The sequence below is a fragment of the Phyllostomus hastatus genome, unplaced genomic scaffold, assembly GCF_019186645.2.
Source record: "Phyllostomus hastatus isolate PE091 unplaced genomic scaffold, TTU_PhHast_1.1 phas_contig_34, whole genome shotgun sequence".
NCBI classification, from domain to species: Eukaryota; Metazoa; Chordata; class Mammalia; order Chiroptera; family Phyllostomidae; genus Phyllostomus; species Phyllostomus hastatus.
Genome location: NW_025333857.1, coordinates 50,949,441 through 50,974,311, shown reverse-complemented (window position 1 = coordinate 50,974,311; position 24,871 = coordinate 50,949,441). Strand labels below are relative to the sequence as shown.

The following is a 24,871-nucleotide window of genomic DNA, read 5'->3' as shown; positions in this document are numbered from 1 at the left end:
CTGGAAGTGAATCATTTAGTATCATCTCTGAGGACCACACAGAACCTCTTCACGCTGAGGTGAGAACTGTTTTAGGATCTGCTTTTATAATTTCTGACTGGGTAGAACACAGTGTAAGGGTGAAAGAGATAACAGATCAAAAGAATGTGTATTCTTAAGGAAACTCTAACAGTTAAGAAAGACAGCAGAGAGAGCTGAATTTAGAGAAAAGCTCTGATTTCATCACTAAAAGGGCATCAGCTCTGATGTGACCTGGTCTACCGTGCCACTGAAATGGGAAAACTTCCCTAATGTCTCTGAAACACGGATGTCTTCTTTTTGTTAGGTACTCACAATCCTCACCTTATTTTGCTCTAATTATTCATCCCAAGAGCTACTTCTTTTGTTTGTAATGCAAATGTTTATAACATTTGTTTCCCCCCAAATGCATGAGAAAGAGCATACTCTCTAAAAGGGTTAAAGAGAATGAAAAAGTTCTCTGACCTGGAGAACAGAATTTGAAATGAACCTGGGAAATAATCAACCCGAAATGCCACTTTTAATTTTTCACAGAACTTTGGTCTGTCTGTCCAGTTCTCTAAGATGAACTTCTTCTTAAGGAAAAAAACTTGTAAGTCATTAAATCTTAATAACAATAATAGAGAAGCTTTGAATGAAATGCCTGGATATTTTACTTCAGACTCTTCATTTTTAAAGAAATAAAACAGGAATCTTTAAAAAGTGCCCTTTTTGCCCTACTCCAATTCCACTGCCTGTTTGAACACTACTTTCCCAAATGTGCTTATCATTCCAATGAATGTTTTAATACTTTTATTTCTCATAAACATATGTATCTGTAAGTTACATGGTATTGTTTTACATGTTTCCAATCTTTATATAAATAGTACTGTATGAATCACTCGCCACCTTTTACTCAAAGTGGTATTTTTGAGATTTATCCAAGTTGCTTTGGTTCATACATTTTCACTGGAGAAAGTATTCTGTCATATGAAAATAATATGCTGCATTTATTTATTCCCTAGAGGAACATTTAGTATGTTTCTCATTTTTTCACTATTATAGTCAATATTGCAATACATTTTCCTGGACATGTCTCCTGGTAAGTAGGCAAGAATTTCTGAAACTTCTGGGCTGAAACTGCTCTCTAACATAGCTACTCCACCTCACACCTCCGCCAGGAATGTATGAGAACTCTTTTCACTCCACATCTTTGCCACACTTGGTTTTGTCAGATTGGCTAACTTTTGTCAATAAAATGGGCATACAACTGTGTTTCACCGTGGACTTAAATTTCATTTCCCTCACTGAGGTGGAATGTTTTTATATATTTGTTGGCTATTTGTATCTTCTTTGTGTGAGTAGCCTTTTGGTGTTGTTCACTCATTTTCCGTTTTAGCTACTTGTCTTCTTCTTACTGATCTGAGGCGGTTATTTACACATTCTGGGTACTAGCTCTCGGTTGGCTTTGCAGATGTCTTCTCTCTCTGTGGGGCTTGCCCCCTGGCCTCATCTGTGCTCTTCCCTGAGGATTGAATTCATGATCTGAATGATGGTGTTTTCGGCTTTCTTAGCATTAGATTTCTTCATGTATTTTGAAATTTTTGTTGAGGCTCATCTTAAAGGGAAGATTGTTTGCTGTTAGTTTTCATTTTTTTCCTCTTTGCTCACCATTACAGCTGGTAACACTCAGCTTCCAATCCATGGTAAGAATCTGTTCTTAAAATGATCTTTCGCAGCCCTGTGTCTACTGACAGGAGGGATATCACAGTTATTATCACTGAACTAGTGGGTGGCTTCCTGGTCCTGACTTTGATCTTTGTTCTGTTCCTGCCATTTCTCTAAATATAACAGCTTCCTTGTAGGCAATGGCCTCATATTAATGAAAAGAATACTCCCAAATTTTAAGAACTTTCTTGGCTTTAGTGTGACTATGACCACTCATGGAGTGGGAAAAAAAAAGACAGTGTCTTTCTGAACCGGCAGTATCTAAAATCATCTTTTACAAAACTGCCTTCTGTTCCTGTAAGTGCCTCAGTCATTAACTCCTAGACAGCTGGCAGCTGATCGTCAAAACATTCTGGATCCTCAACTCTACACTTCTTCCCCAAATGGCTACCACAGTTTCTATATCTGGCTCCTAGGAGCCTTTGCTATTTGCTTCTTCTTCATTTGAAACAATTCCTTTAACAGACTCCAACGCTCAACACTTGGCCCACTCTACCATCGCAGCCCCTTTCCCCACTGGAACACCATGTTTCCGATCAGTATCTTTGCATTCTCTCTGTCCTCAGCACATACATTTACTCTCATTGTAGCTGGAGAGAAAACAACTGTTCACTATATACACAAATGTACACTACACTTTTTGTTCATTTATAGGCTTGTAATTTTGCTCTGGAATATTATAACTATATATGTAAAATGCCATACAATAGCACACACAAATGTAAGGTGGGCATTCTGTCATATTTCATTCTGAATCCTAGCCATATTAGGTATACCAAAAGATTCATTATTTAAAACTGAAATAGAAATAAAAGAATCATAATGTTATTATTAATTCTAATGATATCTCTAAAAGTATATATTTATAATCCTTCAAGGCATTTACCATATTTTTTAAAAAGAATCATCATTCCTAGGAAGTCTACAGGCCACAGATGTCAGTAATCTCATTATATCAAACTTTCCTGTAATGGCTACAGATGCAGCCGAGTCTTAGAAATGCCACTACAGTGCTGGGGGTGGCAATCTGCCTTGAGGCCTGAGTGTCCCTGTGTGTACTTACAGGTTATAGCAAGAATGCAAAGTCTGGATTCCTCTCTACCTGGGACATTTCTTAGAGCTGGGTTTGTAGCGAGCAATCTCGAGGAGTGAGGTAATGTCACCCTCCTGGACTTTGGTTTGGAGCAGGCTTGCTTGCCACTTTCTGAAGTCTGGAGAGATTCCTAAAATGTCATGCATTCCTCAGATGTCCTGTAAACCCACTGTATGCTCGGTGTCCCTCTGGGCCATCTGCATTGCCCGCATGGTTCTTGGGGACAAGGTAAATGGATGCAAATATGCAAATATTCATGCTCCTTGCAGTGCTATCAGTGAGAAAGCTTTTATTTTGTCTCTGATGGTAGTGTTGCATCTTCTACCAGTACCCACAGCCAACTTATTGCCTTATAATAAGTTACTATATACAACAGAAAAAAGATGGGTAAAATTAAATCCAAGACCTGACAGTACAGGCAATGAGGATGGGATGTAGACAGAGACAGTTTTCTCGAAGAGTAAGGGCATGGGCCCTGCAAGTCAGGTTCGGGCCTGAGAAGCCCCCCTAAGATCATGCTCAAAGCGGTGGACAAGGTTGGGCAGTTAAGGCACCCCACTGTCCTATCAGTTAACAAGTCTGAAAGGCCAGGAGTAGGATTAAAAAAAGCAGCTTGAATGGTGGAATGGTATCTCTGGGCAGGCAGAGCAAGGAATGTTAGCAAGACACTGGGGCAGCAAGCTGAAAGGTTGCTGAGCAGAGGAATCTCCAAAGTGGAAATACTTGGTGAGAGCATTGAGGACCTTGCTCTTCGATACAGAACTTTGAGTGGACAAAATGCATTCAGCATCCACTTGGTGGAGACAGGAGTGAGCAGCTGCTCAAAATCGAAAGTGAATGCAAAGCCTAGCACAAGCCAACTGCACTATGTACCTGACTCTGCTGTACGCAGCCTGACCTGTCTGGCAATGAGGACAAAGCACAGGGTGTAGAGGTGGCCACTGCCTACAGCAAAGCTGTGGGCTTAATGGTGCCCTTGATGCATGGAGGTTCTGCTGGAACCTTCGGCCTGGTTAGCCGATTACTGGGCTAAGTGAAAGCCTGATGGTATCCATTGGGAGGCAGTCAAACCTCAGCTGGAGGTAGTCCAACTCCAGAAGAATGCCTGTGGTCAAGGCAAGGCAGTCAGTGGCCTGAAATGAAAGCCGTCATCCTTGCCTTAAACACTACTCCCAAGGACAGGGCCTGCTTTTACTAACCCTTGGACTGTTGCCAGTGCTCTACTCATCTGGTCTGTCACTGGAAAGACTATAGATGGTGGATTAAAGACAGCCCTCTTTGGGGAAAAAAACTGTGGGAACAAATTGTAGCTGCAAATCAAACAGTCTGGGTCTCTCGTGTAGATGCCCACAGTAAGGGTCTGTTTTCTGGTGAGACTGACTAGAGTCAGGTTGCTAAATAAGCCTGCACTGCCCAGGGCGTTGGCCATCTGCTCCCTGGATCCACCCCTGCACTGAACATGGCAATGGATGCACCATCGCAGACTGGGCACAAAGTAAAAGGTATGTGTTGTTAATGTAAGCTAATATTAATTTCTATTTAATATTAAGATATGCCTTTAAACACAAAATTTATTTTAATCTTTATTAATATTTAATACAGTATTTTAATACTTATTAAACTTACAAATTTAATATACATTTTAATGTAGATCACAATTTTATTTTATAGTACTTAATATAAAGTATACATTTTAATTAAAATATACCTTTATATTTAATGTTAAAACACAATTATTTAAATATATTTTTAGATACCAAACACATATCAGACTTGAGTATTCTTCTAAGTGGGTCTATTTTCCTTGTGATGGAGGAGGCCACACCACACAGGGCACTGCCCTGCCTTTTCCTGGCAGGGACTTCTGACCCTTCCCTCTTGGGGCGCATCTGTGCCTCATCAGAGCAGATACCTTTCAGGTTACAGTGTCGCTGTTGTAGTCTGATTTCCCTGCGTCACCCACAGCACAGAGAGCCTCGGAAATAAATTGTTTCATGTTTTCGGGGTTTTATCCCATCTGACTGCCATAATCTGACTATGGTGCACCTTGGCCACAAAGACCATCCAATGAAGGGTCAAGAGTTAAGGTATTTGGTGGACATTCTATGCCCCCAACCATACTCAGGCATCTGAAATTGTCAAGACCTGGCACAGCCTCCTTGGACATAGGCTGAAAAAGATTTCTGACTCTGTCTCAGTTACCTGCTCCTGGTCCACACCCCTAAGTGAGGCAGCTTGGTTACTGAACTCGCAAAACGAGTTCATCTCGTCTTGGCAGCCTCCTGGGAAACAGTCAGGAAAAGAGGATAGGGTATTACATACACCTATTTTTAAGATTTGGGGTTCTGCCCTACCTATCCCTGGTTATGATGTTTCTTTTCCCTAAGGGAAATCTGAGCTGGCCTGGTTGGTACATGCCCCTCCTTGGCAGCCTGGCGGAAAGGGGGCTTAGAGATCAAACTTAACTCTGGTTCAGTCACCTGGATTTGTTTTTTCAGTTGACACGGTCCTAGATTACTAACATCAATGAGGGACCACTTGACTGAGTACACTGCTCACCAAGTGCCCTCCCACCAGAGTCCATGTGGGCTAGGGTGGGGTACACAATGAGTCTTCCTGTACATTTGTCTTACAGGCACCTACCTACCTTCTAGATGAGAGCTATGGGTATCTCATCTAGGGGATGACTAGAGACACACCGACTTTGTGGCCAAGGAGAGAAAGCAGTAACTTCAGCCCCTGAAAGGGTGCCCCTGAGATCAGTAATTTTCAACTCAATTCATGGCACACATAGACTAATTATTAAAATTCCACAGCACACCAAAAAATATATTTTTTGCTGATCTGACAACAATATAGGTATAATTTTGACTTATTCACACTGATGGCTATTGTTGCGTTGGCTATTGTCGGGTTGGCTATTGTCATTTTCTTTACTTGACAATGTAAGGTACAAAAGTGCCCCTGACTAAATAGTGAGGTATTGCATGTTTTAGAAATTCGTGTGGCACATTAGTTGGAAATCACTGCCTGAGACATTAGGGAGGTACAGGGAGTTAAACGACAATTACTGCTCTCCTTGTCATCTAGAGCCATGCCTGAATTGGGGAGCAGCTGAGGGTGGCAATCTGATCCACTTCTGTGCCCATTATCCCCATTCACGGGCTATGAAACAGAAAAATTAAGGTGGACACGAGGGTCCCAAACTCTCTGCTGTGCTTGATGCCATTAGTGGCAGCTCCTGAGTGTGGACTCCCTTGTACATGTAGAAACATAGGTACTGGCACAAATTTATTTTAATCCGATGGGTACAGATTCATATACTTCTCCTCTTGTGTGAGAAGCCTCAGGGCAGGCGATGCATGACAGCTGAAGCTGCGGCTTGGTGATACTGCCCATGTAGCTTAGCTAAACCAGTGCCATATGGTCTAAGTACAACAATACAACCTAAAGTGACTTGTGCCTCCTCAGGCTATATGTTCGTATGTGGTGGACAGAGGGCCATGAAACATTCCTTCTGGCTTGCTTTTTAGCCCATCTAGTATCTTCTGTAATTATTGGCAATCACACCAAAGATCAGCAAGCCAGTCAAACTTCCTTGCATGAGTCATAATAGTAACAGACTAGCCTTAGAGTAAGTTACATCCTGGTTGTATATAGTAAGACATACTATCTCCGATGGTGCTTATTCACAGTTGACTTAGTCCAAGATACTAAGGAGCACGGTTGAAGTCAATGCTGCAGGTTGTTCTCATCCTGCTGCTTGGAGTCCTATTAATTAAATGTTGTATGAGACATACTAAACTGATTTGTTCCCAGCCTCTGCTTGTCAGATTAATCAGAGTATAGCTGACCAAATGGCATGACCACGTCAAGAATACGTCGTAGGAATGTCCAACCTTTTGGCATCTCTGGGCCACACAGGAAGAAGAGTGGCCTTGGGCCACACATTAAATACATTGTGAAACATAATCACAAAATACTCTCATAATGTTTTAAGTAAATTTAGGATTTTGTGTTGGGCCGCATTCACAGCCATCCTTAGCTGCATTCACCCCATGGGCCGCAGGAGGGACACTTCTGATAGGGCTAAGGGATGGATTGTTGGAAAAGGCATTTACCATGGGTCCTGATCATCCCTGCATGTTCTCAGGCCACAAATGCAAGCCACTCTTTACCTAGGCAACATCTAGGCTGTTTACAACATTCATCTGGGGGAATGAGGTCATGCTTTCCTCTGAACTTACTGCTTACTATAAAAGCAGTAGAGTCCTGAAGGTCAATGTTCCTCAGCTATGATAAAACCTACTGTGTGTGCAGTGTCCGTCTGGACCTTTTGCACCTTCCCCATGGTTCTTGGGGGCAAAGGAAACCAATGTAAACATACAGGTTTTTGCTTTGTGCTAACAGTAGTAAAAAGAGTAAAAAAAGTAGTAAGAAACAGAGACTACTCCTGTGAATAGTCTCTGATTCTGGATCTCATGTTTATTGTTAGCTTCCACGCAACAGAAAAAGGGCTAACTTCTTAGCCTGTAGGGTAAAACCAAATCTCTGATCCTGAAAATAATTCTACATTATTGTAATATGAAATGCAGGGTATGAAGAAGTGGAAAATATGACTAGAGGGGCTAGAAAATGGAGAACCTCACACAGCAAGTCTCAAATTTAATCTATGGGTAATGGAGAGCCAATGAAGAACCTCAGACGGAAATGACACAAGTGGATCAGTGTTTTTAGAAAATATGTGGAGGCGATGTGAAGTATTGGTTTAAAGGGATCAAACCTTTAGGCTGGGAGACTAGTTGGGGGGTTACTATAGCAACCCAGAAGAGCTGAATGGAAATAAGGAGACAGATTAGTGGAATGTACACGAGGACTCCGGAATGAGTAGAAGATGGAAAATGGTGCCCCAAACTGTAAAGATGGAAGAAAAAATAGGGATGGAAGACAAAGATTTATGAGTTGTTGTTTCTTTTAATGTGGAGTTTGGGGCATGTGAGGGAAATCTATATGTGGATGTCTGGGAAAAAAAGTATATGTATGGATCTGAAGGCTAGAAGAGATGGCTAGATTCAAGATACAAGGTTATGAGTCATCAATATTAATAGTTGCTTCAACTGTTTTACCCAAAGACAGCAATTCCTGGCATAAATGAAAGCATATAAAACTGGAAAAGTGAACCTCCACATCCTAACTAAAATATAAACATAATGCAAATATCCACATAAATAGCTCAGCACGATGCAATCTAGTATTGTATTATTGTTCTTTTATCTAGACCATACACTATCATATCAAATACAGAGTATAAATGGATTGAAAAGGAGAAGGGCCTTTCCATGTTATTCTTATTTACTTCGATCATTTTCTTGTCTAAATTGGTTTTGGTGCCTAGTTGTGCTTGGGGTTCTTGGGCTTTTATTTAATATAAATCTTTATAGGAAAGCAAATAGCTACAAAAACCAAGTTTTTTAAAGGTTTTATTTATTTATTTTAGAGAGATGGGGAAGGGAGGGAGAAAGAGAGGGAGAAAGAGAGGGAGTGAAACATCAATGTATGGTTGCCTCTAGCACACCCCATACTGGGGATATGGCCTGCAACCCAGGCATGTGCCCTGACTGGGAGTCAAACCGGTGATGCTTTGGTTTGCAGTCCTGCTCAATCCACTGAGCTACACCAGCCAGGGCCAAAAACCAAGTTTTTGACTTCACTGGGCTGTAGAAATGAAACTGAATCTGCACTGCCTTCCCCAGTCATAGACAGCCTCCCTCTTTCCTTAAATTTCCGATTGTCAAGCCTAAATGCTGTGTTTATAGATAAAATGCCTCATTCAACCTATGACGGTAATCACATTACTAACCTGCCATCTTAAGCAAATCTTTAAAAACTTTTTAAAAGCCATTTTATAATTCCCTAGGGAAAGGCTAGGGAATTATAGGGAAAGAATGGCATTTCAAAGACAGAAAAGGAGCTTTATTTGTTATTTTTCAAGTTTAAGATGTTCATCCATCTGGCAGAGCAGCTAGACAATGCATCAGCCAAGAACATCTCTCTGGCTTAAAACCGATCCTGGCTCTCAAAGAGGATTTGACTGAAGGAAAGGCAACATCTTTAGTTGCTCTGTGGCTGAACTCTTCTAATATTTCTCCCCAATGCCTCCTCCAAACCTTGGCTCTATGCACTAACTTGGTTTTCACAGGGATAGACAGAGCTATCAAGTGGCGCTGAGTCAAACAGCACAACAGAAAGAGAAAATGTTACTGTCCACAAAAAAAAAAGGCTGACAGGCTTTTGTCTAACAAACTATGGAAAGGTATCCTTGACTCTGAAGCTTCCTTACCCAATGCCAGACTTTTCATGGGCTTCTTTCTGTTTTTTCTTTTAAATAATTTACTTATTTTTAGAGAGAGGGGAAAGGAGGGAGAAAGAGAGGGAGAGAAACATCAATGTGTGGTTGCCTCTCATGCACCCCGAGCATGTACCCTGACTGGGAATCGAACCCTCAACCCTTTGGTTTGCAGGTCAGTGCTCAATCCACTGAGCCACACCAGCCAGGGTTTCATGTGCATTTCCTGCCTAATAGAGCCTGTTTTATTTAGAGTATTATGAAAATTAGTTCCTAAATGGAGAATGTGAAAGTAAATGTTTTAAAAAGTTATAAAATGTTGTAATGCTTGTGCTTGTGAGGTGCTCTCTTTTATTTAGAACGGTCCTTTAAATTGTCACAACCTTTGGGGATAAATATAAAATGTATTTTGTTTCTCATAGTTGATATTTCATTGATAGGAACACATTTACCTTAAGTCAGTCATTCTCAAATTCTATCATGCATTAGAATTGTCTGGAGGGCTTGAAAACACAGACTGCTGAGTCTTTCCCGGAGCTTTTCATTCATTAGCTCTGGTGTGGGGTCCAGCGATCTACATGTCAACTAAGCTTCTGGGAAATGCTGGTGCTGCTAGGTTCAGGAGTCCACACTTTGAGAATCATTGTTTATACAAAGAACCTAATGTCAGAGTTCTCAACTCTGAAGAGCTTAAAAAAACAATTAACACCACCACCATCACCACCAGCAACAAACCACAAAAAAAGAAAAGAAAAGAATGCATGTTCCATCCCAAGTCAATGAAATCAGAATTTCTGAGACTTTGGAGTTAATATTTCCTTCATGCTCTGCAGATGATTCAAAATGGTATCACAATGAAGAAATATGGACCTAATTCAATTTTCATTCAAGATTCACTCGTTATTTACTATGTAATTACTCTAACTCAGACAATATGCTAAGAGTTTTGGAAGCTGTACAAAAATAATTAAAATACAGATGTACACTCATATACAATATAATATATAGTATAAGCAATGGGGCGGTAAGGAAAGTGCATTAACAAATACAAAAACAAACCATAGAGCAGGCAGGATAGAGGACGCACTTTCAGCCTTCAGTGGTGAGGGGGGAAAAGTCAGGTCAGGAAAGAATCCGTGGAGAAGACGGCAGTTGTGCTGGACCTTGATTTGGGATCACGAGTACTTTAGTCTCCTTGTGCGTCTCTGTCTTGTTCTGCCTCCCCATTTCTTTGATAGGGACAATGAATATTTTCTGAATTTTATGTAAAGTGCTAAACAAAGATAGCTTTGGGTCTTATTTCTACCCCTTCCAATTATTTGTCCCCATGGAAGCTCCTCTTATATAGAAATTCTAAAGCCAACATGTGTTGGATATGTCGAGTCTCTTGTATCTGCTTATTACACAGTGCAATAGTTCCCACACTATCTATGCCTCACTTTGGCCATAACAGAGAGTAAAGCCATTTGCAAATATCATTCCCTATCGTAACACAATGAATGAGATAAATCCTATGTAAGGACAAATGGTGATAAAAACTCTGAAGATGCAATACATAACCCAACCTTGAAGGGACCGATAAAGGCTTCTTGGAGAAAACAGCACCTGAGCTGCTCTCATTCAAGTGTATACACGATTAAGCCAGCTTCAGGGGGAAGGAAGCTGAATGAATGTGCAGGGGCAATGTGGGTGGGGAGCGATGGGGAGACAGAGGTGACTAGAATAAAAGCTTTAAATAATCAGCATGCTGGAGGACAGAGCAGAAGCCAAAAGGGAAGCAAGGAGTAGGTGATGATGAAAGGAGTGTAGACTTCTTCCTTGAGGTTTCTGAAGCAGTACTGAAACATTTAAATGAGGCAGTGACACCAGAGAGGTCTCAGCCAGATGACCCTCACCCACTGAATTTCCGCTAGCCTGTCTCCACCACATGAAAAACGAGAAGACTGGATTATGATCTAATGACTCATCCAGCTTCATGTTCTTTGACTCCATGATTCAAAGAAGCAGAAGACCCACTCTTTATAGCTACTTCAAAGCTAAATGTATTTTTAATATAGCTGCCTTAAGAACAACAATTTCTAATAATTTTTACTTTTTTTTGGTGTGTGTGCTGGGCTTGGAGGTGCCCGGGGAAGGCCAAGCTGTGAACAGAGGTCAGCTGCCACCAGTGCTAGGCTTGGGGCTGCTTAGCAAGGGGCATGGGCATGCCAAGGCCGGGTGCTGCTCATTTGGGGTTTATGGAATTTGAGAGATTTTATTTCATTTTTTAAAAATTATGTTTATTGTTGATACTTTTATTGCAGATGTCTCCATTTTCCCCACTTTGCTCCTCTTCCTCCCATCCCTGGTTCCCCCTTCCCTCTGCCATCACCGTACTGCTGTGTGTGTCCATGGGTTATCAGGTATGTTCTTTGGCTAATCCTTTCACCTTCGTTCACCCAATACCCCCTCCTCCCTCCCCTCTGACAGCTGTCAGTCTGTTCCATGCATCTATGCCTCTGTTTGTATTTGTCAGTTTCTTTTGTTCATTAGATTCTACATATAATTGAGATTATACAGGATTTGTCTTTCTCTTAGCTTATTTCACTTAGCATAATAATCTCCAGGTCCATCCATGCTGTCACCAAAGGTTAAGATTTCCCTTTTTACTGTTATTTAGTATTCTACTGTGTAAATGTACCACAGCTTTTTAAATCCACTCACTCACTGATGGTCACTTGGGTTGTTTCCAGATCTTGGTTACTGTGAGTAATGCTGCTATTAACATAGCGGTGCATATATTCTTTTGAATTGGTGTTTCGGGATTCTTAGAATATATTCCCAGAAGTGGGATCACTGGGTCAAAAGGCAGTTCCATTTTTAATTTTTTGAGGAAACTCCATACTGTTTTCCACAGTGGCTGCACCAGTCTGCATTCCTACTCACAGTGCACAAGGGTTCCCTTTTCTTCACATCCTGGCCAGCACTTGTTTGTTGATTTATTGGTTGGAGCCAGTCTGATAGGTGTGAGGTAATATCTCATTGTGGTTTTAATTTGCATCTCCCTGATGATTAGTGACATTGAGCATTTTTTCATATATTTTTTGGCCATCTGTATGTCCTCTTTGGAGAAGTGTCTATTCAGGTCCTTTGCCCACTTTTTATTTGGATTGTTTGTCTTCCTTGTATTAAGATATATAAGTTCTTTATATATTTTGGAGATTAACCCCTTATAAGATGTATCATTGGCAAATATGTTCTCCATACAGTGGATTCCCTTTTCATTTTGTTGATGGTTTCTTTTGCTATACAGAAGCTTTTTATTTTGATGTAATCTCATTTGTTTATTTTTTACTTTATAACCACAAGGTAACAGTTTTTGAATCTATTTCCTTTTTTTCTGATAGGAAAATTCATTTTCCTAGCCTGATGAAGTTCAAGCTTTAGTGGAACCAGAAATGTTAACTGACGAGGAGGCAGTACGGTATAATTAAATGAGAATATATTTTAGAATCATTCAGATCTGGGTGCTTCACTGGCTATATTAACTGGGAGCATGTCACTGCCCGAAGCCTCAGATTTTCCATCGGTAAACAGCCACAGTGACTGGTTCACAGAAAGGGCTCAACAAATACTGGCTTCTTTTTGTGATACTATTATGGCTCTTCTCTCATCATTAAAGTAGTCTTTGTAAACAAAACAATTTTTCATTTGACCATGTTTGTTTTAGATACAGAAAAATAAAGAATTCGCTCTTCATTGTTGTCACTGTATGATGTCCATTATAATCTGCCTGGCCTGTTCTCACTGACCCTTACCGGCCTTCTGAATTACCCTGCAAGTAGTTATTTTAAAAACCACGTTTTAATGTTAAATTCAGAAGCTAAATGCAATAAATCTTGTTTATTCCCTGGTTCCTTTGTAGCACCCCAAATTTTGTGGCTGGCCCCCTCTAGTTTTTCAACAATGTACCTTAGTTTTATTGATACTAACATGTAGTTTAAAAAAATCAATTCATCTGCTCTGCTGAGATATGTGCCTTTGGGGGAACTATTTCAAACAACTGACTGAATCCACCCGTTGCCTTTTCTGCTTCAGTTCCACACTGTGGATGGGATCTCTTAGATAATGGAAAAGATAAATGTACACATAAATGTATAAATAAATTTGATTAAATTCAGAAATTTCTAATGAACCACATTTAGGCTATGCATTAAAGGTTTTCATTAAATGCTGAGCACTAACTAGTAATCTGACTTAATAATTATTATGTATTTTCAAATTGGTAGCCAAGGTCCTCGAAGTGGTAATACTTGAGTCAAATTGAGTCTTCTAGTCTCACATAGAACCATCTTTTAAAAATCATATCATAACCTACCTCCATCTACAAATCACTCCCTCAACTTTGTACCGCTTCTCATCTTCTTGCCACCATTCTAGTCCCTTTCCCTTTGAAGCGAAGAGAAAGGAAACTGAGTTAGTAAAAAATAATGCCAAGGTTTAGTGGTTGGAGTGGGGAAGAAAGATGTGTAAATCAAATACTATTTTTGTTGTGTCATTTTGTTACTTATTCCAGGGTAGGTACCATCCTGTTTGCCACAGCTGTGTCTTAATTCTGCTCTAACAGGTGTTCGGAATTCAAGCACATCACAATTGTTAAATCAACATTTTACTATCTACCTCAAGCTTTTGGTGTGCCAACTGGAAATAAACAAACATGCATTTTGGAAAGCCATTCAACCTGACTGGTGTGGCTCAGTGGATTGAGCGCCGGCCTGCAAACCAAGTGGTTGACAGTTCGATTTCCAGTCAGGGCACATGCCTGGGTTGTGGGCCAGGTCCCCAGTAGGGGGCGTGTGTGAGGCAACCACATATTGATGTTTCTCTCTCTCTCTCTTTCTCCCTCTCTCTAAAAATAAATACATAAAATATTTAAAAAATAGCCTGACTTTGTAAGTTTTCTTAAAAGAAAGCTATTCAAAAGTTATGAATTACGTATTAGATATGTATTCAAAAATTTGGAAAATTATTGAAAATTGGGGAAATAAAGAAGAAAGGTCATATGCAGTTCCACTACCCTAAGCAAAACGTAAGCTCTGTTAGCATCTTGGTGCAATGTCTTCCATTCCTTCTTGGCTTTTTTGTTTAATGTGAGAGGTTATTTTTATTGTTTCCATCAAACTAGGCATCAAGTTTTAGATGTGGAACAAGCAGTAATTTTAAAAACAACTTTTACCATTTGGCAACCATCATAATAATAACTGATTTAGGTGGGAGTGGTCAAAGGATGCTAACACCAGTGGATAAAAGCTTGAGAAGTATCAGGATATTTCCATGGTTTCAAATTAGCTATTCACAAAGGAAAAACAGTAATGTTACGGTGCAGTACCAAGAGACCAAAGTTAACATCACCAAGAGCTTTCTGACCAATGCACTGAGAAGAACACAGCATGGTTCCTGTGGTATTCTTACCGAAAGTGCATAACCTGAATTAAATACCAGAAACATCAGATAAATCCAGAATGAAAGACAATGTAATTGTCTGTACTCTTAGAGAATGTCAGTGTCACAAACTGTGCATGCAGCATATGCACACACACGCATGCGCACACAAAACTGAGGAACCCGATGAAGATTAATGAAGACTAAAAGATGTAACAATTGAATGCAATGCCTGACCCTGGATTTTCTTTTACATAGACGACATTATCACTGAGAAAATTGCCAAAATCTAAATTAGGTTCATGGATTATAGTGTTTATGTTAATTGCCTGATTTTGATAATTGAACTGCAGTTATATGAGAGAATGCCCAGGTTTTTAGGAAATATGCACTAAAGATCTGGGGGCAAAAGAGTATTATATCTGTGACTTACTCCATGTGGTTTAAAATAGGGTTCCCCAACTTAGGAACTGGGTCGCACAGCAGAAGGTGAACTTGAATGTAATGTGCTCGAATCATTCCCAGCACCTCCCACCCCATCCACGGAAAAATTGTCTTCCATGAAACCAGTCCCTGGTGCCAAACAGGTCGGGGACCACTGGTTTAAAAGACAGTGTCTGCACACTCACATATTCTGAGAGACAAGGGTAAAGCATGTGTGGTGAAATGTACACACATGGGGAATTTGGGTAAAGGATACATGAGAATTCTTTGTATGTTCTTACAACTTTTCTGTAAATCTGAAATCATGCTAAAACATAAAGTTAAAAGAAAACAGGAAAAAAACCTTAATTTTTATGAAACATATTTATTAAAGACACTTAAAAAATAAAGAGAAATATAAAGAAGAAAAACAGTGACCAGCCTGCATCTCACAAACCATGGTTTACATTTTGATATACTCTCTTCCTGCCTCTAATCTTCAAGGAATGTTTCTTATCTTCAGACTGTGAAATGCTACATAATAACACCTTAGTTAATATTCAAAATATCATTGTTATGAAGGCCAGAATTATTGTTATAGCACACATGGGGAAACACAAATTCCAAAAAAAATTTTAAAGATATATTTTAAAGATAAAAAATAATGCCACTACGTAGCTGGTTGACCATGAGTTGCAAACTGGCTGGAATTTAGTTTCTGTAAAATGATAAATTTGAAGATGATATTCTAGAGTTCTTTCTAACACTAGAATGCTACAATTCTAACCTCTTCTATTATCACCAAGATTTTTTTGTATATAGAATCTATATATAGTGCCTAGCACTGTGCCTTATATATAGCAGGCATTAAATAAATACTTTTTGAATGAATAACAAATACATTACAAGTTACAAGAGAGATAGTTATGTTATACAGATTATGAAGATTAAATAATATATGTAAAATAGTTTGTGAAGTATAATTTATAGTTATATTGTTATTAATGATGATTTAGAATAGAAAACAACATTAAATGACTTATTCTAAAATAAAGATTAAAGTTGTTATGCCATCCTTTTTTTTAAAAGAGATGTCACCTTTTTGTAGGAATCTAAGACATTTATTATGAAGTTTATTTCTACATTACTCTTGTTTCAAGTATAATTCACCTTTATCAATAACCAATTTAACTGACTGTTTACAGACAGATGGAGAGACAAATGACAAATTAGTACTCCACAGGTTTGTGGCATGGGCATAAAAAGTGAATTTATTTTTCAAATACCTTTTATAGCCATAGCCTTACAAGTAGAAGACATCTTATCTGGTTTACTATTGATCCAGATGACAAGGCTCAGCATCAGATTAAGGATATGTCAGAAACCTGAAAGGAGGCTACCAACACATTCAGCAGGATGGTAGCTTCTTTCAAAATGATCTATTAAGGCTACGGTGTTTACAAAGGCAGTTGAGAAAACATAGCACAAGATACTGGCTTGTATCAAGCAACCAGCAGAGTGCCCATAAAAACTTCTGATACTATTGTGAGCCCCCCACACCAATCATGATTCATGTTTATTTCCAGCAACAAAAACTACACACAGAGTTTTGATGATAAAATTATAGATACTGGGCATTTTCTTCATCCCACATTCCTTTCCCATTGTCAGGTTTTTTCTTGGCAATGGTAACATTCCTAACAAATGATAGGTATTTTAAGACAGCAGGAGGTACTATCTAATTTAAATGACTGCCAGGCAGAAAGGTCAAGCACAATTCAAGAATTTAATTCTAGGATATCTTCTTTGACGGTAGAGAAATAAATATGACTTAGCTAAGTATAGTAATGGCCAAAAATATGATGCCAAAATGAAGTCCTGAAAAGTAAAAAATCCCTACAGTGTTTCTTATGTATAGTATAATATTTTCTGGAAAAAAACCATCTGGGGATAAAATATGAAGCATGCTAAAAAAACAGCAAAATGAAGGAAGAAAAATAATCAGGTGTGGGAAAACCTGTTTCTTGTGATCACCTTAGGATGGGCATTTCTTCAAGGAAGGTCTATTACTTTCTAGAGTAGAATGAATTGACGAATCTTGTGAGAGTCAAAGGAAAAGAAAAAGCTTCAGAAAACACCCTTTCCAATGGCCTTAGACAGACTTGAACTGGTTTGGCAAAACCCAGTGCTCTGACCAATTTCCAGGGACCAGCATTTGACATTGTTATAAGGCCAATGAAACAGAGAGCTGTAGTCTGCAACAATTTAAAATAGCGGCAAACTACACAACTTCTTGCTAGCATGTAATGCTTTTTCTAGCAATAATAAAGTGTTTTCATTTATCACCAGTGCAACTGTATTACCATTATTAAATGCTGTGGCTATAAGTATTGTTCAGCTTCTACTCTGTGTAATGAAGGTAATGATTTTAGATGTGATGAGTAGGACAATTTTCTGGGCCTCAGTCTCCTCAACTGTGAAATAAAAGAATCCAATTAAGCCATAAATAGTATTTAGCAAAAGGTTTTATAAACCACCATTTCCCTAAGATGCTATTAGCTTATGCTTAAAAAAAAAAAGTTTTGAGATCAAGTGATTAAAAGAAATTCTGGATAAAAAAAAATAAACAGGCTTCTTTACTATATGACTTCTCAGAGCCTTTAAGTGGCTACTGTGCACAGTAAATTTCCAGGAAGGAGCACACAGTATTTCCCAAACTAATTTGACCGTGAGACCCATTTTTCATGCAACATTTTGTGAGAATATTGTTCTAAGGAAGAAGCTTTGAAAACTGCTGCACAGAATGACTTTTAAGGCTCTTTTAAGCTTTTATAACTTAAGCTGTATTGTCTTTTTAAAATAAGAAACATATAGCTGCTTAATACCTATTCTTATTTTTCTTGGATAGATTAAACTTGGGAAATTGAAAAAAAATTCTCACAAAGCCAAGGAGAAAGTTACTTCAGACTATGGTTAACAAGCCCAACTACAGGGAAATGGGTGGTATAAAACACAGAATAAATGCCAGAAAGCGTGGCAGGAAAATGAAATTTACAAAACCCCCCAAAATACCCAAAGCCTCCTTGCAACCTACTTTATCAAAAATAACCAGTAGGTACTCCACCATGGCTCACCAAAATAGATATTGTTTTGTACTCGAGATTTACTTTGCCTAGAGCTATGGTGAAATACCTACCGCATTGCCTCCAGCAGGCCTTGCCTTCACCCTCTTCAGTCCCATCACATTACTTTCATGCTCAAACTCCCAATCACAGCCTTAACTCTCCTCTGCCAATGGATAAGAGATATTGCTCTGCTTGGAATCAGATGACAGTAAACAGGGCTGTAAAGCTCAGAGCTTCCAAGAGCAGTCATGCACATCTGAGGAGGATTTCTGGTAGCCCACAATAAACCCAGGTAGGCCAAGGGGGCTAAATTTATGAATGAGTCTGCTCAGTAATAGAGACAAGTTCAAGAATGACTCTGTTGAGCTAATAGTGGAATATTCAATGGAAAAGACAAAACTTGGGAGATGTAGCAACTTCTTTAGTTCTGAAGGTCACCAAATGAGTAAGTGATGTCTATAGATCCCACTGTGAAACTGGAAGGTGTAAGCTATAGATAAGTGATACAGGGAGAGAAAAAAATGGGAAGAATAAGAAAGAAAGTATGAAGTAGTAAAAGAGAAATGAAAATAATTAGAGTTATATAGGGAAAAAAGATATTTTTATGATAGAAAATCCAAAGCCACCTCTCATTCTCTTGTGTAATTAACTTCCTCAGCTTCTAAAAACTGCCATGGCCGTTTCTGCCACTCAGTCTTTGTTCACTCTCTTCCCACTGCCTGAAATTCTGTTCCCCATTCCCGTTCCTGGTCTAAGTTTGACTGTTTCATTAAGGCCCACCTGACATTTCAATTCTATCATGTATTAGGCAGGTTCAGTAAAAAGCAGGAGCTATTTTGAGTATTTAAGACAGGGAGGATTTTAATGCAGGGAATTATGCGCCTGTAAAATACCTGGAAGACTCTAGCTCGGCTTTGAGAAACTACTTCCTGAACAAGCAAAACGCCACTGTCACTAGTGCAGTGCATATTTGTGGCTTGCAAAAGGAAGTCAGAATAAAAAAGCTGATGTAATAACTGCTTCTCAACACCTAAGAGGAAGAATACTATTAAAGGAAACTGAAATGCCTCCATATAAATGCTTCCCTTGATGATTGCTCCCACCTAAGAAGCAATTACAACCTCAGTTTCTAGTAAGGACACGGCATACCAACACTGTCTTATAAGATTACTCAAGTATAGGGCCATTCTCTTTATCTTGAATATAAGGTCTTTGCAGCTAGAATCATGGTATATATATATCTAGTCTCTTCCTCTTCTGATCAGTCCCTTTGGTTAGCTGCTCAGGGTATTAATAAATAGCTAATGGTAAACAGAAAATGCCTTTGTGGACCACACCTTTCCAGTTTAGTGTAAAGGAGTATAAGTCCAAGACTTTCAAGGTAATTTTGATTTTCAGCCTTCTGCCTTATTGTGGGATGGAAGATTTAAAAATCTAAAATTTAAGCCTACACTTAGCATGCAGTTGAGATTTCCTTTGCAGACAGAAAGGGAAGGGATAAAAGGACTTGGCAGAACAGATGGACACATTTCTGTTATCTCTGAAATCACCCTCAAAGCTTGACTAGAGCTTTATACTTTGGTCCTTATACTTCTTGGGAGGCATTCTCCACAGTGTTTGTAGATGTCTGGCAACTGGACTATCTTTTCAAGGCTATCTGCATAGTAAGTGGCCTTGGAAGCTAGAGATAATATCTCCCTGCAGGTCAGAGGGTAGATTCATTTGTTGACCAGAATGATAAAAATAATGCTTCACTTGGGAACAAAGGTTGGGCCTGTTTGCTCAAAGTCCTAATGTAAGATTGGGGGTTTTCTAAAGTTAAGTTTCCTCAGATGTGACACAGAGCCACTGCCTGTACAGCATCTACCTGAACCTGCCTCCACGCCACCCCTGCAGGACTCTCGGGCAAGGAGAACCTATGCAAACAGAAAGCTCGGGATGCTTGCTGTGCCATGAATCGTATACTACCTTTAAAAATTTCATCTTGTGATCTCTTTACCAGCTGAATGTACATGTCAAGCCAACCTAACAGCTAAAACAGCTCGTCTGCTAGATAGTATTGTCGTTTGGGTGAATGATCATCAACTATTTGATAAATAAGTAAATGAGTGAATAAAACCTGGCTGCTGAATGGTGAATGGCTTGAAGAGGAAAAAGACAAACCGGGAAGACCAACAGACTACTTAAATTGATTAGACAATAGATTATGGTACACTGGATTACAATGATGCAATAACAGAGATGGAAAAATGAGCCAAAAAGAGGGAGATCTCTTTGATGCATATGCTGTCCTCACACATCCTTGGCTGCCCCCTGACCTGCACAGGCATGGGGTCTGCAGAAACCAACAAACGGAAGATGGAGAAAGCTGTCGGAGATGTCAGCCACTACCCAACACAAAAGAGATATAATTTGGAGTTTGAGTCCCCCCTAGGTAGAGGGCTTGGTACACATCTCTTGCTTTTCACTGAAAGAAGAGCCAGGCCTTAAAAGTATAGACTTTTTTTGTGGACAATGGACAAGTCCAAGAAATTCAACTAAAGATTACCAAAAAAAAGAGAAAGAAGTAAAATAAAATAAAATAAACATGCAACAGATTCAGTACAATTAGCCATTTTTAACTGCCAGATAAAATAAAACAGACAAAAAAATCAACACTCTTTAGAGGATAAGAGAATGAAAAACCCCTACAATGTATCTATCATTAAAAATTCTGAGTGCATAATAAAAAATTACTACACATACAAAGAAACAGAAAAACAGGATTCAGTATAAAGAAAAAAAATATCATACATATAAATAGATTTCAAGATGATCCAGATGTTGAAATTAGCACACAGGACTTTAGAGCAGCTATGAGAGAAAAGATGGTCATAATGGCCACACAGATGAGGAAATCTCAGCAAAGAAAACAAAAGTATAAAAAGACCCAAGCAAAATTTTAGAACTAAAAAGTACAATATCTGAAATAGGCTTTTTACTTTTGGTTTTAATACTGAAAACGGAAGCTAAAAAATACAGTACTGAAAGAAACTTGTTACAACAATAACCACTACATGCATGGGAAAAAGAGGAATGACCGTGTACCAGAAACAACAGAGCCCAGAAGGCAGTGGAATGACATGTTTATGTTTTATGAGAAACAGTAGTATTTCAATGTGATAAGTAGAAAGATGCATATTGTCAGCCCTAAAGCAACCTCTTAAAAGTAATATATAGGTATAGTTAAAAATTTTAGAGGAACTAAAATCAAATATTAAAACATGTTTGATTAATCCAAAAAAGAGCAGGCAAACAGGTTGAGAGGAACAAAAAGACATGGCCAAACAGAGAAGGAAAGAAAGCGGATGACTGAAACTCAACCGTATTAATAATTCATTAAATAGAAACGAACTAACGTTCCAACTAAAATGTAGACATTGTCAGACTAGGTTAAAAAAAAAGAACAAAACTCAACTTTATGCTTCTACAAGGGGTGTATTTAAAAAATAAAGACACAGATAAGTTGAAAGTAATAGGATGGAAAACTTAAGCCTGAAACAATAATCCTAAGAAAGTTGGGAGTGACTACATTAATATCAGATAAAATAGACAATAAGATATTTACAGAGTTTCAAAGTACCTCCCCACAAATATTTATTAATTACAAAGATGAAAGAGTACCTCTACGGTAGAGAAAAGGAAACACTACCTTAATCAGGTAAGCAAGTGAACATCTCCAGGAATGGGAAAAATCAAAATTCTGTGGCATCTGATAGGATTCAGTGAGAAGGACATAGCATCGCTTCTATATCTCTGTCAATATGAGTAACATAAATCTGATTATGAGAACATATCTAACAAACCCAAATGGAGAAACTTTTATCTTAGCCTGTGATCTTCAAATGTGTCAACACCATTAAAATTGAGGAAAGATTAGACATTTTTTCCAGATTGCAGGAGACTAAAGAGATTTGAAAACTAAATGCAATGTGTGATTTTTGAACTTAATCCTTAAGGATATTATTGGGATAATAACGTAGTCTGAGGATTAGATAGTAGTTCTGTATTTGTGCTAATTATTTTATTTTGATGGTCATATTGTGTTAAGGTTAAGGAATGTCCTTGTTTCTAGAAAAATACACACTAAGAATTTTGGCAGTTGTGAGGCACCAGGTCAGCAATTCACTCCCAAATGGTTCAGGGGGAAAAAAAAATGTCTGTTGTACTGTACTTGCACGTTTTCTATAAGCATAACATATTACTAAAAGATTTTAATAAAGTCAATTTGTACATAAAAGATTTGAATACCACTATCAACCACATCTGTCTCACTGATTATTTTATAGAAAAAAAATGCAAAATACAACTGGATTTGTATTGTGTGTGTGTTTTGCATGAAGATATCATTTAAAGTTACACAGATTTATTATCCAAAAGGATATCTAACTAAATAAAACAGGAAGCATATGTTAGCAGAGTCTACTTCAGGATCCGCTCCTTTGTACAAAAGGCTTTCACATGCCTTCCTCCCCAGTTCTGAGAGCACAAGGTTCCTTACTCCCTTCACCATGAATAAGGCCGACATTTGACAGCTTCACAAGGCTGACAGGGTTACCCAACAGCCCACCCTCCCTATTCTCAATCCAATTAGACCTCTAATCCTCCAGATGAAAGGCCCAACTGCTCACGTTCCTCATGACAACGACAGCTATTGATTATTTGTCACTGCAGCTAACACCTTCCCTGTTGAGGCTGCTCTGACAGAAGCAAACCTACCAAATTAGACAGCACTTTATCTGCCCTGGAGGCCAAATGGCACAACAAGTAAAGGCTAATAAATGGTATAAAAATGAACAAATCATAACATTATGACAAGCTGATCGTTGCCAGCAGCTTCCTAGCTCTGGTTTGATGTTCTGTTAGACTTGCTCCTTCTCTTCCCTCTCTGCTCTAGCTCCAACTTTGACTGAATTAAAGGCCAGAACAATTAAGGCATTTGACCAGCAAAGATAAGCCAATTGAGGTATCACCAAGGGACATAAATGTCAATAACTGACTGCCATTTGTCAATACAAACATTCTGGAGATGCAAATGCTCAGGCCGCTGCTCTCCACTAGGCTGCACTGACTCACTTTCCAAGGAGGATGGGCTCAAATGGACCGTCTGTGGCTATTTAACCAGGAGGAAAAAAAGAAAAGGGAAATATACGGTCCCAAGAGAGGAAGTATTCTATGAAGAACAAGCAAGAGTCACTGGATTGAGGGCGGAGGGTTGTATCAGAAAAAGGTGGCAAAGCAAAGCTATTCTTCTTTTTAAAAAAATACTCTGATATTAGAAAACTGGAATGTCATCGTATACTTTTAGTTGAGAATACAGGCACGGTGAAAGAAATGCTGGACCACCTGGGAAAATTAATAAAGCCTTAACTTTAGAAGTATATTTGTTCCTTCAGTGACTATTGTTTGATCACCAATCATGTACAAGACACTGTTCTAGGCAATGGAGTTCATACCCAGTGGGGTAAAAGACACTAAACAAGGTAAATAAGTAAAAGCGTAGTATTTTAGATAGTGTTAAGTGCTAGGGAAAAAGCAATAAAGCTGAGTAGAGAGAGTAAAATGTGTGAAGTAAATGGCTATTAGGACAGCCAGGGAAGGCTTCATTAAAACTGACTTTTGAGGGAAAAACTAACGACGGTGAGAGAGTTAAACACTGAGATTCCCACTGGGATAGTTTTCCTATCAGAGAGAAGAGCAAATGCAGAAACTGTGAGGCAAGAAGAGCATTCTTTGCTTCCAGGAGCAACTGCACTGAGCAAAGAGTAGCTTATGCAGAGAAAACAAGGGGAAGGTCAGAAATAAGGTCATATAGCTAACAGGGGATTCCTAATATTTAGGGTGTTACCAATCCTAGGAAGTACTTGGGCTTTTACTCTGAGACTAAAAACCCTTGGCGGGTCTAGAGCAGTGAAGTAACATGATTTGATTTGGGCTTTAAAAGATCATGCTGGCTGATGGGACTGGCACAGACTGCAGGGGGCAGGAACAGAAATCAAAGGCCAGTTGGGAGGCCACTACAGTAATCCAAGCAAGGTTAATATAGTATGTAATCCAATCCAAGACATCTGGTCACTATGACCAGGGTAGTGGCAGAGAGGTGTTGAGAGAGAAGGTTGAATTCTGGGTAATTTTTAGAATGTAGAGCTGACAGACATCAGATTTGCTGATGGACATCATCAGCCTTACACCAGAGAACAGGATTTTGCATTAAAATGGCCACTTAGTACATGTTAATTGAGTTGAATTCTCTACCTAGCAGTTCTATGAAAAGCGCTATGCTTTGAAGCTAGGGAGCTGTGTCAAGCCAAATTTTTAAAAGATGAATTTAAGCAAAGCCTTTGAAGTCAGATCTATGTTTGAATCCTGCACTCCGCCACTTAATTACTCAAACTCTTTGAGTCTCATTTCTTCATCTATTCTATGTATTATTCTCTCACCCAGGTGAGAAAAAGCAGCAGAGATGTAAGATAGAAGAGGTTAGGTGAAAATATATACACCTTAGTTCTGAATTAGAATAGGAAGTGACAAAACCATATTTTTATTAAAAAAAAATTTCCAAGCAGCGTCCACTGTAAAGGCTTAGAAACAATCACTAGCACAGAGACAATGAGCACTCCTACATAGTAGACTGTGGTCTCCAAACACTTTGCCCTGCTATCAGGAACCGCAGTTCCTAGAAGAAATAGCTGATTCTAA

General features: G+C 38.9%; 1 protein-coding gene across 4 annotated transcripts in view; it reads right to left on the bottom strand.

Moving 5' to 3' along the window:
- Nucleotides 1-24,871, bottom strand: part of INVS (inversin) — a 145,631-nt gene that overhangs the window by 82,153 nt on the left and 38,607 nt on the right. Inside the window, exon 2 of one of the 4 annotated variants that reach the window (XM_045840100.1) lies at nucleotides 13,522-13,592. The exons of the other annotated variants lie outside the window; for them this stretch is intronic. Coding sequence (XP_045696056.1) covers nucleotides 13,522-13,527 — 6 coding nt within the window. The 5' untranslated portion in view covers nucleotides 13,528-13,592. The remainder of the gene's footprint in view (nucleotides 1-13,521; nucleotides 13,593-24,871) is intronic. 4 annotated transcript variants of the gene reach the window in all.